The 18,906-nt window shown below is 44.0% G+C and overlaps 1 protein-coding gene across 1 annotated transcript; it reads right to left on the bottom strand.

Moving 5' to 3' along the window:
• Positions 1-1,090: 1,090 nt before the first annotated feature.
• MAU2 (MAU2 sister chromatid cohesion factor) lies at positions 1,091-18,890 on the bottom strand (the record flags this gene model as incomplete). The annotated part of the gene is made up of 18 exons (XM_009324956.1): positions 1,091-3,988; positions 5,485-5,612; positions 7,372-7,462; positions 8,062-8,173; positions 8,640-8,717; positions 8,964-9,013; positions 10,664-10,747; positions 11,034-11,099; positions 11,685-11,762; positions 12,795-12,898; positions 13,548-13,638; positions 14,110-14,256; positions 14,780-14,935; positions 15,427-15,454; positions 16,000-16,094; positions 17,749-17,844; positions 18,552-18,617; positions 18,876-18,890. Coding segments are annotated over 18 exons (1,560 nt in total), but the record flags the coding sequence as incomplete, so codon positions are not given.
• Between the last annotated feature and the right edge of the window lie 16 nt (positions 18,891-18,906).

The raw sequence follows: 18,906 nt of genomic DNA, 5'->3' as shown, positions 1-18,906 counted from the left end.
TTTCCTGTGTACGTGGGCCTTTCTGATGTCTGTACTGTAGGAAATGGAATACAACAGGCAAACACTTCTTCAGACTGCATTCTCTATACATATATCAGTTTTTACACTATCTACAAAACAGTGATTAGATGCTTCTGTGTAAGATTTTGCTACTCATTTAAAAATACTGGAGAAAAAACTGTACAGTTCTCTAAATTACATCTTTAGAAGAATAATTTTTTTAGAAGTTCATAAAAGACTTCATGTTTGTTTCTATAGAGAATTAAATGATCGGACAAGAAAGATTAGAAATATGTTGTTCAAATCAAGTTAGACAGACCAAGCACTTAACATTATCTGTAAACTGTAAACTTCTAGTTTTCTGTTCAACTTTACATACGCATTCGAAAATTAGGAAGAACTTCAGTTATGAGGTCCTTGTTTTAATCTCTGCTACATACAAAAGATACTGAAAAGCAAAAACTATTAAATAATTTAATATACAAGTGTAGTTAAAAAGCACTGTACATTGTAACAAATGTACATTGAATTTTAGAGATAGAAAATCACCGAGTTATTTTCAAATTTACATGACTTTTGAAATTCTGTGATGGGAAGAGGACTCTGGTAATGGAGCAGAGTTCTGAATGCCACAGGGCTGTGGTGAGCGCGGCCGAGTGCTGTTCTGCACAAAAGAAAAGCCCAGGTGAAGCTGGCTTGTCACAGACAGGGAAATCCCAGGTTGTTCCTCCTGACATTACGAGTTCAGCTACCACTTTCAGCAAATGGTTCCTGTTAAAACCTGAGCGCACTTACATCAGAAGCGAGCAGGCAGCCTTTCCCTCAAGTACTTCCTTCCCTCCCGAGAACAGACTGGCAGGGGATTCGAACTACAAAGCAGCCTGGTTCGCACACAAGTACCGACGACGAGAAGCCAGAAAATTGCCACTGCAAATCGCTCTCCTGTAACACAGTCTGCAGCCCTGCAGGTCCCCGAGCAGCAAGATACGGTCAGGAGATGCAGCTACCTGAACGGGCACTGGTGGACATCTCGCTTGCTGCAGAATGCTTTTCTTAAACTCAGCCCAAACCACAGCTCTCTAGAGTTGGGTTTTTTTAATGTTGCCTTGTAGAAGCAGCACTTTTTTGGCCAACATGTAAAACAATTTATTGTAGTTGCCACGGGCACGTAATCAGTTAAGGAACAGCCTCAGACTGGATGACAGAAGATGAAAAAGAGAATGCCCGGATTACCTGAATGGGACTCTAGCAGGTTTTGAAGTACGGCTTTTTCAGTTACTAGTCACTCCTCAGCTGCCAAGAGCACTGTCAAGAAAATGGCCATTGTATTTAGGCGCTTAAAAACAGGTACTGAGTTCTTGCAACTCAGTGACTTACTGAGGGAACAGCCAAAGAGAGATACTGCTTCCCATACACACACAAAAAAACTGGAAAGACTTAAAAATAGTCCATGGGGTATCAATATTCCTAAGGTAGGATTCGCCTGATCATTCCTGATCAAAATCCAAGCACGTGACAGCTGTTGAGCTGATGAAGTTGTTCCGTCTCTAGCAGATGCCTGTGGCACAGCCTGGCTGTCTCAGCCCTGCAGTGGAGCGAGCGGGAACCCACCTCCTCTCGCCACGCCACGGACCCACACGGGCAGCGCGCCGCCGCCGAGGTGCTGGCACGGAGACGGGCTCCTGCCCCCGGTGCTGTGAGCCTGGCAGCTTCCACGGGAATGCCGCAGCAGGCCGGCTGTCAGCTCCGTGAGTCCAAGGGGAGAGGAGCTGTGCTTGGGACAGACCGCGAGAGCCCGGTGGCAGACACAGAACATGATCTCAAGGAGCAAGTGATGAAGAACAGGGTCCGTCTGCATGGATTCTCCCTGTATTTGGTACCTCCAAATACCCTGCACGCTAACTCACAGATTTCCTTCCTATTTTTTGGTTTTTTGGGGGGGTTCTAAGGGAGACTGTAAACAGCACTGAATTTTTTTCTTGCAAACCCAGCAATAAGACTCTCTCCCGGTACCAATATTGAGGCTATGTTTTCCCCGTCGGGAGATTTAGCAAGGCCTAAAATATACATGGCTTCTGCAAGAGTAAATGTCTGAGAAAGGGATCTAAGTTGGCATCGCATGTCCAGTAGAGGAAACATAAAATCCTATTTTGGTAATCGGACAAGCACTTCTCCCCTTAATATCATTCAGTGGTAAAAACCGAGGGGTTTGAATTACAAAGAGCAAGCGTCTCTGTGAGCTGTTGCTAAGACAGAGGACAAGACTTTGAAAAAGAATGATCATTGGCGGTTGGACTAGATGATCCTTAAGGTCCCTTCCAACCCAACCCATTCTATGATTAAAGACAGATTTCACAGTATTCCTTCTACAATGAAAGTTCTAAAGGTTTGAGGGGGTCAAATATTTCCTATAAATATTCTCCTCCTCCCCCCTCAGAAAAAGAAGCAATCACAGAAGGCCCTACAGAAGTAATTTTTCTAGCAGATTCTTTTTCCCTCCCCCTTTTAAGTTGGCAGATAAATATGCAGAGCTACCAAGAGAGAAAAATGCCTTTATTAAACCCCATGAACCTCACAAGCTTTACACGGCACTACGACGGACTGGCACAGATCCTTGCTATAAAGCTGCTGATGCTTCATGGAATTAACAACTCTCACACTCTTTTCTGCAGAACGAACTTGGGCCTTGTCTCTCCTGTTTTGAGACAGCTGCAGAGGCACAGGCAAACGCAGTGAGAACTCACAGCTGAAGAGTTCAAAAAACTGAGATAGAACAGGAAAGCTAACACAGAAAAGTTTGGAAACGTTAAGTTTTTGCCAAGGGCACCTTAAGGGTTCAGTTTTTATCATAAGCCTCTGGCTTATATCGGATCTGGGTTTTAACCACCTAGTTTAACTCTGACTTCAATCACTTGTAAAAATCAGTAAGGCACAGATGCTGCCTTCCCTTGGTGAGGCTGCAGTAAAGATGCAAAATGCTGTTTCCCAGGTGCTTGGCCACAGAGGGACTAGACAGGAAGCCAAAACTTTCCTCCTCCCGTACAAACCACGACAAAGTAGCAGAGATGGAGAGAGCTGCGGTTCTGCCTTACCCCATGCGGGACTGGACATCAGTGCAAGGAGACAGAAGGAAGACCCTCACAGGGATGAAGTGGTGGCACATTGTCCACACACTCATGAATCCGGGAGGTGGAACCCGCTCCTCTGACAACAGCGCAAGTCTGCTCCGCTCAGCCTGGAGGCCAGCCCGAGGATGCTAACACCCCCCCAGCTGCAAACACCCTGCCCCTCAGAACTCGGATCTCGCCGGTCTCATCCTTAGCTTCACTGCAAGGCTACGAACAGCACTGGCAACGACTTGCAGACAATGAGAAGGAAAGAATATTACCTCAGAGACTAGATTTAGAACTTTAGGGCACCCTACAATCAATCATGATTTAATCCAATTATTTCCAGGAGTGGAAGGGCACAGAAAACGTTAAATCTGGCATGCATCGTACTCCAGGGAAGGGTTAAGTATTTAGAATACAATTGGTATTCAAGACTGCGTGAGTCCTCCCTCCTCGTTTTCTGTGACAATTTTTAAAAAGTAGGTATCTAACAATTTAAGGAACAAGTGTCCTTTGGACTAAACCTTAATTCTCAGTAAGAGGAAAGCAGATTAAAACCAGTAGGTATATACACACTAGTTGTATATTCACACACATTATGTAAAAGCAGCTTAAAATGCCCTTCTCACTTTGCAAGTCTATGAAATGTACGTTGTCTTTATGCAACCTGTTTCCTACAAGGCCCTCACTAGAAGAGGAATTTGCTGCCTTTTCTTTGAAGAAAAGATTTTGCATGTATTTTTTCTCCTTTTTTGGCATTTTGTTTTTCTTTTTAAACACACTGTCCTGATAGTTATTCTGTTTCACAGGAGACTGGCCAGGCTGGTGGTGGGTCCGTTCTGTGCCTGGAACTGTACAGGAGGTGGTCCATCTGTCCACTGAAAGATAACAAACAGCATGAAAATCCTACAGCCGCTGCCTGGGGAGGGGAGGAATGGCGGCGAGGCCAGAGGAAGGAGCTCGCCACACAGACGTTCGCTACCTTGAGGTAATTAAAAGATTTCATCACGAGAAGTTGCGTATCAGGTTTGACTTTGTTTTACATGCGTGGAGCTCCCGTCCCTTGTACGGTATTTCTTTCGAAGCCACTCCGCATGCCCGTCATTCCAAACCCAGCTGACTCCCGTGCTGAATCCAGGGTCAACGACAATCAAGTGAAAGCATTTCCTGCTCTTACAGGTAAACGTCTGGCCGTCCAAACACGGGAAGCCATGACTTGCACAAATGAGGGACCTAACTTTAGATGTGTCTGTCTGAGCCCATTACACACTGCAGCTGTAGCATTTCCAGAGCAAGTAAAGCCTCTGGTTCTCACCCGTTTCATTACTAAAATATTTTCCTCGCACATTAGCCAAAAATCTTCTAAAACGGGCAGATTTAATATTTGTTTCTTAATCCTCTTCCCCCTCCACATTTTTAATCCAGCATAGATTATGCAAAAGCCAGCAACGGCAAGCAAAGACAGCGGAGGCCGGAGCACTGGCTCCTGTCTCTGCGCCTGGCCCGTGATGGAGGCAGGCACCTGGCTGTGGGGGTCTCTCAACACGGGCTGCAGCACGAACACTTTCATTCTCACAAGTCTCGGGATCCCTTTGCAAGTAAAGCCAGCAAATAGCGTCTTCCTATTGGCTTTTTTTCTTCCTTTCTTCTCCCCAAAAGGGAATGTTGGGAAAAAGATGTCGAGTTCACTGCATCTCACATTCCCATTTGGACATTATTTCAGTTCAGAACAGTAAATTATCTTACACCCTTGCTGAGTTGCAGCTTAGGAAAGCATTCTATGTTTTTAAAACGGTGTTAGTGTTTCTGACAGGAAGGACATCAATATTTGAAGTCCAAAGACAGCCGCACCTTAAGGCAATGGCTATACAGACATCAAATGGCATATTAACTGGAAATTCAGATTTATAGGTAAGTGGAAAAAAAAAACACCTTAGGAATGCTAAAGTATCAATAGAAACTGTACTTGTAGCAGTGTACAACAAAGCATTCCCCAGAACAAGGCAGACTGGATGACCTAAACATTAAAATTAAAACCTGAGAACGTGGTTCCTTTCAAAAGTAACAGTTGTCACCAAAATGAAGTGGCTACCTGCTACAAAAGCCATTTAACACACCTAAGTTCTGGCGTACCACGAAAACACTTCTAAGAAACAAAGACCGTACCCACCAAAAAAACTTTGTAAAAGTGAATTAATTAATTGAGTCACACTTCCTTTTCCTGTTATCAGTCCAGTTTAAATTTTAGGAAGTAGACCAAATTTTGGCAACTTGCTGAGAAGCGTGCTCAGCAGAAGGAAGGAATAGTAAAGGAAAGCAAAACACATTGTTTTGCCTCAAAAACGCCCGTAACTGCAAGATGAAGACAGCTTACCGTGATTAGATTGTGTTCTGGAAGACTGCACGCCTCAATGTGGTCCTGGAGGAGCTGTTGCGAGAAGTTTTGATGCATCTGTGCTGCCTCGTGTGCATCCATGGCGTTTCCACAGGCTTTGTTCAGGTCTGAAAGACAAGAGCATCGTGTGCCCACCAAGAAACACCGTTTGTACTTGTTTTCAACTGACCAGCTCTCTTATCTGAAAAGACTGTTCCCTGTATTTGATGAATCCAATAATTGAGTTAAACAGCCAGTATACCCGAGCCATACCACTTCTGAATGAAAACCCCTTTTAAGAGAAGCAGGGGCACATGGGGAACCTGAAGCCTTCCCTTTTCCAATAGCCTTGCAGTGCACACTGCAGGATTTGGTGTCATTTTAGCTTCCAACTATTAAAAAAGAATAACATTACAGTAGCTGTAAAAGGAGGAAGCAAACTCCTCACGCCAGTTAACAGCCCTTGTGCAGTTTGCGTTTCGTCTTTTCAGTTTCCAGCACCATCTAGTGGGAACAGGAGAGACTCGCAGGTTCCTCACTGCAGCTCCACGATTCACCACCACAGGTCTCGGAGGTCAAGCAACACTTTTTCTTTGGTGAATCCTTGCTTTCTTGGGGCGGGGGGGGCGGCTACAGAAGGCTGCTGCTTTGCATACGCCAAAAGCTGATCCTAGCATCTTGTTTTCTGCGAGGTTTACTCACGGGTATTAGCTCAATCAGATTTAAGACTGGTAACCTACTAAGAGTCACACAATTTCAGCTAAAAATTACAAGCAGCACAGCGTGGCAGGGCCTGAGACACTGCACCTCCTATCAATGAACATATGGTTGTGTTTTGTTATTCCTCATCGAGCACCTTTTCTTCAAGAGTAGGTAATTAGTTCTACAGAGGAACTACAGAGCTCCTTTTCTCTTAGGGAAACTCAAAGCAGAACAGAAACTGCCTCTCGCTATTCCCAGGCTACTGGATACAACCGGAGGCAACAGCAGCTGAACGCGGGGTGGTGTTTCATCTGCTGCGGATTCATCATTGTACTATCGGCATGCTTTGTACGGGAACTGCCACTTGGAAATGAAGAAGAAAAGTATTTCAATTGCCTGGAGGCGGTTTTGTAGCAAAGGCAACAGCAAAGCAGAAAATAAGCCTGGCCGGCAGTGCTCAACGCAGAGCACCACGCTTACAGTAAACATGACAATTTCATACAAATTGAAGCTGCGGGGTAAGTTCTTGGAAAAAGGGTAGAGTTACTGCTTTATTTTCTAGTGAGAGCAAATCAATTGCAGCATTAATGTTGTCGGTCTGCCAAGAAGCTAGTCGATATTTGAACAAAGCATCCTGGGGCCTGTGCAAGTCAGATTAAACAGTATTCACGTATGAATTGATATAATAGTCTCTTATATTTATTAAAGCCCATACACAGAAGCAAAGCCTAAGCGAAACTTAATGAAGTGTTTACTACAACTGGAACTGCAGTCAAAGAAAAGCAGAGCTACAGCAGAATAGATGCTACAGGCGTGCGAACCGGAGCCCTTTCCAAAGGGTCACCAGTTACAGCCACGGCAGGAGAAACCCGACTGCTGCCTCACACCAGTTACACCGGGATGCTGGAGCTCTCCGGGGCCTTCTCACCCCGGGCATCTTACAGCCCCGACAAAATACCGACTGGGGTGTCTGACCGCAGTGCCAGAGCTGCGGCCAAAGAGGATGCCAACGGGGCTGAAGATCAGTAACGGGAAGAACCATCTTGCACTTCTAGCGGTATTTTGTAAACCCAGGCCGTCTCTCGGCGAGCGCTGGCATTGGCACACACCCCCCCACTCATCCCCAGTGTGCAGCAACGGGCTCTTTGCCGCTTTTTTTAAGTACAAAACCTTTTCCTAACTTACCTCTCAACAGAGCTGAAGACCACAGCTGCACAGACATATCTGGTATCTTGCTTGCAAGCTGCATGGCTGGTACTACCATATTATTACTTTCCTGGTGAAGAGCAGATATCAAAATAAAATGGGTATTTTTTTTCCCCCCTTGCGAATACACATTACCTAGAGATGTTAAATTTGTGATGAAAAATTTGTCTAATTGCTGCCATGTCCTAGCTAGGAAGTGGAAGTGCTTAATGGGACAATAACCCAAACGCACCATCTAAAACTGCCTAGAATTTTGCTCTGGCCTAGGAATTATAATTATGGTGTCTATGTTGTGCAAGATAATAGCAATATTTCATGCACTCTGGCATATGGTGAGAATTAAGGAGCTTGTACCCACAATTCCTTCCAAAACAATCCAGTTGAATGATGTTATTTGTCCTTTATTCAGCTCCTTCTTTCAAGTGATTTCAGGCATTATAAAACACACACTTCCAGAACAGACTTCAAACACTACTACTTCGTTAAAGTGTTATTAAGCATGCAAATTACAGCTACAGAATTATGTAAGTCAATAAGCTGCCAACTTTTAGTGGGATACCAATAAACAAGCATTCTTAAAATAAGATTCATTTGACAAAACGTCCTGATTTTCTTTGGCAAATGACAAGTCAAACATTTACACAGTAATACCAGACAGTGAAGGCTTACCCTGTGATTCCCTAACACATAGAATATATGACCCAGGAGTACGAGAGAACATGCTGTTAATCGATTCAAGTCTTCTGCATTTGACATTTTCAGTGTCTCTCGCAAAAATCGTCTACCAAAACAGAGCAAAAAACGTGTTTTAAAAACTCCACTTTCCCTCCAGTACGTAAGAAACATCATTAAGAACCGAATTAATCCAACTGGCAAATATTAGCACTTAGGAATAAATGTGTGCTGCAGGTGACCTTAAACAAAGCACTTAATTCCCAAGCCTCACCTTTCATTTAGCAAAAATGACTATAATACAGGTCCTCCTTTGAAAAGCTTTTGTTTCAGATGTGCCACTGCAGACACTGCACAAGTCGTGTTGTTAGCATTCAGAACTAGAGAGATCTAAACCAAACAGCTTCACGGTATTTTCCCCGAAGTAAAAACCAGAAGGTTGACTAAATCCACAGAGAGAAGATCTAGCAGGTTTGAAAGCAAGGCCTCGGGGTTTTCATTTTTATCTTGAAAAAGCTCGATTTAGTTTCTCCTTCCCCCCTCCCCACCTTCCATGTGCACCGATTTATACTCACTTTGCCTCATTGTATCTTCCTTGAAAGAAGGAGAACAGACCTCGGATGTAGAAAGCTGCTGCTCGAAGACAGTGAGAGCTACAGACAAAGCAAGGCATTGAAATCCAGGCATTGTGCAGTGATGCAATGCACTACAGACAGATTTCTAGGAATTTGCCTAATAATCAAATCTCCAAACAAAACATTATATTTAATGCGTGGTCAGAACTTCTACCTTGAAAAGAAGTTGATTATTTTGTTTTCTTTTAAAAAAAGCCTGCTACAAATCCAGTATTACCGTCACCAATGCAACATCAGCACGTAGATAGTTTCTGGAATTCTTACCTCACAGGAAAATTATGGTCTGGATTTATCCTTTCCAATAAGCTGTAAAGCTACAAAGTGGGAGGGGAAAAGAAAGATAATCAGCGTTTCTCACATATACAGGCTTACAGTACTGACAGCGAGTGTTTTTATAGGAAGGGCGCATCGAATCAAAACGGTGCCAGTCACCACAAACACACTCAGGTTTACTCGTACCGGTTAGACCATAGCACAAACATTCCAACATTAGGGGTTTTCATGCCCATTTTGATCCTAATATCAAGTTTTTTACAATATGCTTTCTCTGACTTTATAGAACTTTCTATACAATGTTAGTATTTCCTCAGAGAACTTTTCGCTGTCCTAGCTAACTGAGCTGTTCAAGACCCAAATGAATGCTGTATCAGATTTGCTATTTGATTAAAACCAGAAATCAACTAAGCAAAAGAAAAAGTCAACTTTTAAAATTGTTAAAAAGCTTAGAGAGCAAAAATAAAGTACTGTGTGCTTGGTGAAAAAGTTCATTTACAGCCTCGGTTCATTACAGAAACCGGCAAGCACGTCTCTGAGAAGTTACTGCCGAGGGACCAGACACGTCACTGAGAGAGCGCGCACAGCTGAATTTTTGTACTAATACTGCTTCAGGCACGCCACTGAAGCAAAACGAAGAGAGACGTGCACATACCTATTTCCGGATGTTTAGTTAAACCTTTCTAGGTTTTATGTAACGTAATAAAACCCCTAAACAGATGGAAACTGAAGCAAACAGGTTGAATGAGTCAAGATGACAGAGTTAACCACCCGCTTCACGCTGGGAAGCTTGCCCTCCCAGTGCTGGAGAGAATTCTGCGTACGGTCCAGAATACTCTGCTTCGGTGGTTGGCAGCTAGGCCAGCTGATACCACTGGTTCTTTACCGCTAATTGACACTACCCTGATTAAGGAGTTGCCTGGCTGCCAGACAAGGCACTGCTTTGCAAAAATGCTCAGGAAAAGGAAAAAAAAAAGAGTAGTCCAAGCACAGTAGCTGTTTTCTCTCCAAGAAAGTTCTGACTTTTAGAACGACAGTCAGAAACCAGCTTACCTCTTGATGCCGGTTGCCTTCCCTGATGTACACGCTGGCTAAGTTTGTCACAATAAATGCCCACAGTTCTTGATGTGTAGTGAGCTAAAATAAACAAGATACCAACAGCACAGTCAAATACTTCGGCATCTAACCCAGAATTTGTTCACCCCATATAAATCACACATTTGGCGTCTGACGTTTTGCTATTAATAAATCCTCCTGACCCGAATTGTGATCAGCATTGAAAAAAAAATGAACTAGTACAACTAATATAGGTGATCTCCAGATTTGTTTTATGTAACGTAATAAAACCCCTAAACAGATGGAAACTGAAGCAAACAGGTTGAATGAGTCAAGATGACAGAGTTAACCACCCGCTTCACGCTGGGAAGCTTGCCCTCCCAGTGCTGGAGAGAATTCTGCGTACGGTCCAGAATACTCTGCTTCAGTGGTTGGCAGCTAGGCCAGCTGATACCACTGGTTCTTTACCGCTAATTGACACTACCCTGATTAAGGAGTTGCCTGGCTGCCAGACAAGGCACTGCTTTGCAAAAATGCTCAGGAAAAGGAAAAAAAAAAGAGTAGTCCAAGCACAGTAGCTGTTTTCTCTCCAAGAAAGTTCTGACTTTTAGAACGACAGTCAGAAACCAGCTTACCTCTTGATGCCGGTTGCCTTCCCTGATGTACACGCTGGCTAAGTTTGTCACAATAAATGCCCACAGTTCTTGATGTGTAGTGAGCTAAAATAAACAAGATACCAACAGCACAGTCAAATACTTCGGCATCTAACCCAGAATTTGTTCACCCCATATAAATCACACATTTGGCGTCTGATGTTTTGCTATTAATAAATCCTCCTGACCCGAATTGTGATCAGCATTGAAAAAAAAATGAACTAGTACAACTAATATAGGTGATCTCCAGATTTCCCTTCCAACCTCAACTGTTTTGGTGACCCACACAACTGCAACAAGCCCGTTTCCACATTGAACATCCATAGCAAATAGTTTGGGAAGAAAATCTTACCCTCAGTGCTGTAGTAAACTGTGCTTCTGCGTTGTCCATGCAATTAACAGAAATGCAGTAGAGCCCCTGTAGAAGACATGGTATTTCTAAGGTAATGCCAAATACAATCATAGCAAGCCGAGAACGCAAAGAGAGGGCACGCACAAAACCACAGAAGTCTCAGGATATTAGCAGGATAAAAGGTAGCCAACAAGCCTTGGTTTTGCTTGGCTCTGGGAAAAATAAGCACTTTCTACACAAAGTCCTTCAAAATAGTACGTTCCTGTAAAAAACGCCCCACTTAAAGAAAACCCTCTTAATTTCTTGTAATATTCGAACAGCGACGCTACGTAAATTCCTCCCCTTACGCAGTTCCCACACCATGCTGTCTCAAACGTGCACGGTAGAAATCTCGCGTATTTACCTTGCATACTACCTATCATGCTACACGTCGCTTATTTTAAAGAGGGATTTAAACCTTTGACGGGCTTAAATAACACAGGGCGTGAGTCCCCACGGCAGGACTGGCAGTCGATAACGCAGACCCCATTACTCGGCAGGAAATCTTGCTGCCTGCCTCACTACGTTCTCATTAGTTACTGGTGATGAGCACGAGTCTCGGGTACGGTCTTCCAAAGAGTTAAAAGCTTACTGCTGATCATAGACACTTACTAATAGAGTGTGCAGCTGGGCAGCGTGATTAGAAAACAGTCTGGGAGACTGCTGGCAGAGCTGACAGACTTGTGAAATCTGTTAGGGAAAAAAAAAAGTATTTTAAGCTACTTTTTCTCCGTTTCATTTTATGCTCTAAATCCATCTGCTTGCATCATACATGTCGTTCAGTGCGTTTCAGTGGTTGGTTCAAGAATCCTAAGTCATGCTCCTAGGTAAAAGCGGAGGCTAGACTTGCCTCAAGCCAAGGTACACGCGCTGCTCCACGCACGCTCCTCCCACAGCCGCACACTCAAACTGGTTTTGCATTATTTGCTTTGCAGCAGCTCCACCATATGGTGGCACCACCTGCAAACCAAGTTACAGATCTCTTCTGACACGCTCAGAATTTGAGTTGGCACGCAACAGAAAAACCGGAATCAAAATCTTCCACGGGGTATGTGCTTGTGATGAGTTTTATGAGCCAGAACCAATGACACTTCTTCTAACAGGCTAAATTTCCCCCCCGCCCCCCGAGCACACTCATGAGAAGGCTGACGGCAGAGGATGCGATGATACAGCAGCGTGTCCTATAAATAAGGGATGGATGAGCAGGAATTAAAAACGACTAAGAATGGGAAAAAAGCACGGTTCTTTCCTGCGTTAGAGGAAGGCTGTCCCCCCTCTTCCTTCCCCCCAAACTAGGTAAGAGGAAGAAAGGACAGAAAGGCGGGGGACCTTAAAAACTGGGAAATAGTTGGACAAGACAGGAACACTAACAGGAAGAGCAAGAGCCACTCTCAGTCACGGATCCGAGGGAAAGGGAAGAGGCACCAGAATTAGACTGAGAAGTACCATCAGGAAGGTGGCAGTTTTAGCATTACTCTTGACTCCATGAGCAACCCCGAAGTGTTCTTAAATAAAAATATTTAAGAGGAGGCTAATTCCACGGCTTCAGAGTTGCGGTATCCTGAGCACCGTCAGGCCTGACTGTATCTGTTAGTTCCAGCAGTCAGCACTGCTGCAATCCCCGTCTCAGCCCAAGGATCTTCCTCAAAACTGAAATTCCCGTATTCTAAGTTATCACTGCATCCATCCACAACACGGGAAATGATCAAAACCCATTTTTACCTCCTGCAATGCTGTGGCTTTGTGTCCCGTCACAAGCCGACACATGATAATGTGTTCCAACAAAATAACTTGGAAAGATGACAAGATAGGACTGCAGTCCAACACTGAAGAGGGAAAAGTAATTCAGTAAGTGAAGTTAAGACAATATTAACATCCTCACCACGCAGCCTCCCCCACGCCTAGCCAGCTTCCTCAATTGCAGGTGGTCCAGCAAGGCTTCAACACAAAGATTCCTTTGTGGAAATCTAGGGAGTGATGTCTTTGGGCTGGGCCACCTGCTGTCAGGAGAGTCAGCATACTGCCCAGCTCTTCTTCCACGTGCCACGGGAAGGATGGCACCGGTTTAACAAACAAAAAAAACCCCACCCCATCAAACCCGCGATGCCTGAACTGTCGGGAGCGGGAGTCTGAGCACCAGTTAAGGAAAAACTCCTTGGGAACACATGCTCATTTTAGAGAATCAAAAGTTTGGATAACCAAATACACGGACAATCAGAAAGGCAGCATGAAAATGCATGTATTTACAGCCCCATTTACTGAGTTACGATAAACTCCCCCAAACCTTGATTTCTGTGTTTAAACTAACCATCCAGTTTTAAAACAGAGCAAAGTTCTTAGATGCGGCAGAAACAGACTGACAGCAGGCTGTCCCAGGGAGCTGAATAAGGTCGCTGTGGTTTTGTTTTTTAGTTTAAATGAGCAACAAGTAACGGAACCTTGCGGCATCAGCTAAATTATAATCCTTATCCTTACTTTTTAGCTTCTCTAGCTGCATGAGTGCTTTGTCTGTGTACTTCTGAGCCTTCTCCAGGTACCCCGCTTGCATGGAATGCATCACTGTCACCTGCCGGGAAACACAGGAAAGATTACCAAAAATTATCTTTGCACAGAGGGAAGGTCTGGGAGTTCACACAACTCCTCAGTTATCAGCTTTTTAAACTAAATTTTGACATCATTTGGGAGCATAACAATATTCAAGAAGTGGGGCAACCAGTTCCAGGAATTTGAAGTCAAGATTGTCACTCCGTTGGTAGAAATAAGCCAACAGAGCTCTACTTCGTATGAGTTAATTTGATTCTATTTGGCTTGGATATTCATAAAATTACATTCCGGTGTCCAGACTTCTTGCACGGTCTCTTCAAACGCTGACATCGCTGAGAGCAATAGTCTCACAGATGCTGTGGCAGAATTAAGCTGTCAGTGTAACGTAAAGCAGCATATGGCCTGCAGAATCTATCGCTGCCGGCTCCGAGCAATTTTTAACCAATTCCTCATTAATTAGCAATATACATTAAGTAAGAAAAGAGCTTCTCACCAAGTAGACAAGCACACACATGTGTTCTTTGGGCAGCCAGTGAAAGAGATCAGCGGGGTTGCTGGGCAGAATTTCATCATCGTGCAGCGTGGAGATGGTCTGGATGCACTGCTGAAGCTGTTTCAGGCACGGCTTCACACTCTTCACCTGCGGAAGATGACTCGCATCAGACACAGCTGCCGCAGCCCAGATGCTCGAACATTTACTTAGTTGGGGAAACTTGCCAGGCAATAAATAATCCTCACATTCAGGAAATTAGTTCATGCATAAATCACAACACCAGCATGACAGAACAGCGACTACTTTAGGCCCGTTCCAGGATTAACAACCACCAGCCCTTCATACCTGCATATACGACCAACAGACACTCAAAATGTTTTTCAAAATTATACACAAAGCCTGTTATCTCCACCAACATTATATGGAAGCGAGAGTGGCCGCCACGGTTATAAGCGTATCACAGCAAACCTTTCCTCGGGGAAGAAGAAATTAATGCAATTTCTTCACTCCTCATTTCATTTGTGATTAAAATCTATAGAAATTAAGTTTCATTAACCAAAAAAAAAATCCCCCCGAATACACCTCAGTGTAACAATTAGCTGCTTTTGAGGCAGCGCTCTTTTTCCCCCGTTCTCACACGGGAACTGTAAGAAGCACAACTCGCACGTACCTGCCCAGCATCCAGGTAATGCGTGACCTGCAGGACTAAGAAGAATACACGTAACGACTCTTTCTGGATGGGGTTTCCTTGCCAGTTTTCAACTATCTGCCCGCAAAGGGTAAGGAGAGGGTGCACCTCCTGCAGCTTTCGTTCCATTAGAAGGAGCTACAATTTTAAATAAAGATTCATTATTTTTGTGCTAAGCAGTTTAAACACTCAGAGAACCACAGCAGAGCCCCGGGTACGTTCATCTATTGTTTAAAACAAAAACAGACTCCAAGACATCTTACTGCAAGAGCACCAGCCTTTTCACATGACCAGATTTTCATCCCTGATTACAAGGGCTCCAGTGACAATTTGCAGTTATCCTTTTTCCTTCCAGAAAATTATTTGCCATAATTAGTAAAGGAGAAAAAAAAGCCAAACCTATTCACAAGAATTTCACAAGAATCCTGCAGACTTAAGGCTTATCCCAGGCATGTTTTAATACTGTGCTTGCTCACGTGAATAAAACAATATATAAAGCACAGATGAGCATGCAAGATACCTTAAAACAAATAACCTATGTTCAGGCAGGTTACATTATATAGCTCCGTAACTTGCACTACACTAGTTAAACAAGGAAATAGTTTATTTAAAAAGTACATCCAACTTACCATCCCCTTGCTTAGCAGAAAGAGTGCTCTGAAACGAAACAAAATGATGTCACACTCAAAAAAGTTACCCAAACCACAACAGTGCATAAAAACCCTGGGAGGGGTGGGTGGGGTGTGGAAATCTGCCATTCTCCCCCTCAAAGACAATAGACAGCACAGTATTAAGGAACCTGCCACAGAAAGCACATTTAAAAGCTAGATGGAACAGTCCAACCGTAGCACCAGGAATCGAAATCCCAGCCTCTCAGGTTTGTATCTGAGCTTTGGACAGTTCCAGTTACAACAGCTTCTGAGGCCAAAACAGGCTACTGGGAAAACTTGCCGATAAAGACAATAAAGAAATTCATTTTGAAAAAAGACTCTCCAGAGTCTTAGTGGACATTATTGGTTTTAACAGAAAAAGGAAAGAGCTGCAGGAACTCTCAGATCTAAGAGAACACTCAGAAATATTGGTTTGCCTGTAAAACCCACGTAGCAATCACATCTCTAAATAAAACTAGAACATCTCTAAATAAAACGTAGAGGTAACCAAAATATTTTCTGTGGGAAGGGAAAAAGGGCTAGGGAACTCACCTGGTATACTCTGATCCTACCACCCGAGCATATTCTGCTCCAACTCCGAGAAGGTCACATGCAGATACTAAGTCTTTTTCAAGTGTATGTAGTTGCTGAAATAAAAAAAAAAGGCCCTAAGAGATCAGCATTTTCTTTGTGAACCTAATTAGCAATTTTTAAAAATGTAATTACTCCTGTGCTTTACGTGACAAGTGCTAAACTGGTACTCGCTAAATCTATCATCTGATTTTAGACACATTTTCCAGGAACACCTGGCATTCTCCAAAAAAAAAAAAGTCTGTAACATTTCAAAGAAAATTTCTCAGCCCAGTTTCATACCACGCAAAGCTGTTGTAATTCATTAAGATCGTGTGCAGATCAGATCCCAGCAGCTCCAATATAACCGTGGACCGTTACATTGAAGTAACTGGAACAAGAGAGCGTGTTTTCCAGCAAGAAGAGCAGAGAAAGTCTGCAAGGTATGCCTCAGGTGACGGGGAGAGGATGATCAGCTGCCAGAGCACCTCTCACTCCCTCCTGCCTGCCGCCTTTTGTACCTTCTCCAAACGCAGGTAGAAAGCCACGCAGTTGTAGAAGAACAGGCACCAAGGCGATGAGACACCCAGGCCTCTGTGGTCAAGCAAAAGCCAGAAAGGAAATACCACACAGAAGAGAATCAGCGAAGAATGCCAAGCTTCGAGGAAGGATCCTCTTCACAGGGAGGCACTGAGAAAAACGCTTAAGCTTCTTGTGAGTACTCAGGCATTAACTCATTGCAAAGTAAACATTTGTCCTTTAATCGATAGGAAAGTAAGGCTCTCCACAATTCACTGTTCCTAAACTACACAAAGGAGCTTGGCAATTCCGTTTAAACGGAGCTGGTCTGCTTGTTTAAGCTCATCAGGACAGGGGAAAAAGACAAGCACAGGTGACTATTAAGACAGTCTTCAAAGATAAAATTGCTTCCTAACTAGCCCTCTGCTGCGGAGTACCTGTAAAGAGCAATTAACTCCCTCAACTCTCGCATTAAACACCTCGAGGCTCTTTAGGACCAGAGAAGAGGTGTAACCTGGAAAAACAGGGGGAGTTCTTCAGCAATAATCTGCTCTTCCCACTGAGCAGTTAACTTTCTGGATATGCTCCCCACCTAATGCACTGGATCACTCAGGAAAATCAGCACTTGAGGAGCAGTGACACAGCTGAAGACTAACAAACCTTGAACACTGCAAATTCCAACACGCACCAGTTTATTCCCAGAAGTGAAGACGGTCTGACCCGTGCAGCTGAAGCCACACTTAGAGCATATTACAGAACAGGAAGAGTAACGTCGCTTGGAGGCCTTTGCACCAGCTGCTTTTCCCGCCCCAGTTCTGCTCTGTCTGCTAATTAGGTTGAAAATAATCAAATGAACACTTCAGGCTGGCAAGCTCCAATTCCAGCAGGCTTTAAGAGAACGTTTGCCCTTACTGCAAGCCATAAGGTGGGTTTTATTTTGCTCCGCCTCTAAAGTTGCATGTTACTAGTGACCACAGGATAATCCTTACTGCTTTCTTCCCTCAAAAGTGGGCCTCGACCCCATCCGTAGCCTACCAATGTATCATTGTTTTACAGCATGAGCTTTTCTTCTTTTGTCTCTCCATTAGCAGCACTGACTGGGGGTGGGGGGAAGGCATCCAAGCTCTTTTTAAGAAGAATACAGATATTTTCTAGCAGTTTTTTTACAATCACAGTGCAACAGTAACACGGCCATCGATACAAATCACTTACTGCAAGTTGAAAAAGCAATCTACAGTGCCAGTACGGAGTCTGCTGTGAAATCTGAATGGCTTTGCGTAACAGAGGTTTTGCTGTATCCACTGAATTCTGAAACAGAAACAGGCACCCTAGTCAACATAAAAAACAGGCTGCCGGGAACCTCATCGCTAACAATAACAACTTTTAAACTAGTTGTATTCTGTGCTGATCCCCCATTAACATCTCACAGGTCAGGAACCTTAAAGCATGAAAAGCAATAAAAACAAGTGTTTTAACAGGCAGGCCCATACATCTACCCTCGACTCAAAGCCTGTTCAAAGGTATTAGCTATTTCACTCCTTTGGCCACTATTCTAATGTGCATTTTTTCCTGCATGTGAGAGAAAAGGCAAACATTTGCTTTAGAGAAAGTATAGACTAGTTAAGGCTTTTCCAGAGAAAAAGAATAAAAATAGCCTAGGAACACAACAGAAGCCTGAGGAAAACCATCTACTTCCCTCCCTCCCCCGAAATTAGCCCGTCTTTGTCTAAGTGAGGGCTAAAGAAATACTTTGGCCAAGTAAACTTCCTTTGCTGCGGAAGACCTGCATTGCAATTCCAGCAGCAACTTTCACGATAAGAAAGACCAAAAGTCTTTCAGGCTTACGCTTTAGCACTCTGTATTTACACTAGAGTAGCGTACTAGACCTCTGAAAATGTCATGAATCCTGTTATTAATAACGACATGCTACTTGAAGACCGACGAACCTCAAATTAAATGCAGCCCTGCAGCCCCAGGACAACCCACAATTCCTGAAGTAGTCTCAGTGCACTCACCTCCTGACAATACAGTTCGGACAGAAGGCTGGCTGCCTCAAACTTAACGTCTTCAAACTGGGGAATCTAGCGGCATCAGAGTTAAGTAAATACTAAACACTGGCTGGAACGCAGCAAGACTCCGACATCCAAAAAACCCTTTACGGAACATACGTGTTGGGAAAGCAGCCCGCAACCACGGAAGTAGATTAAAAATACCAGCTAAAACCCCATCCCCAGGGCCAGGCTCTCTCTGCGGAGGTGTTTTGTTATTGGAGCCCTCGCTGCAGGAGCGAGGTGGCCGGGCAGCGACGCTCCCCGCCCGGGCGGCCAGGAAAAGGATACTTGCTGGGATATCAACCACTGCAAGAGAAGA

The sequence above is a fragment of the Pygoscelis adeliae genome, unplaced genomic scaffold (assembly GCF_000699105.1).
Source record: "Pygoscelis adeliae isolate BGI_AS28 unplaced genomic scaffold, ASM69910v1 Scaffold726, whole genome shotgun sequence".
Lineage (NCBI taxonomy): Eukaryota > Metazoa > Chordata > Aves > Sphenisciformes > Spheniscidae > Pygoscelis > Pygoscelis adeliae.
This window is presented reverse-complemented; position numbering and strand designations above follow the sequence as displayed.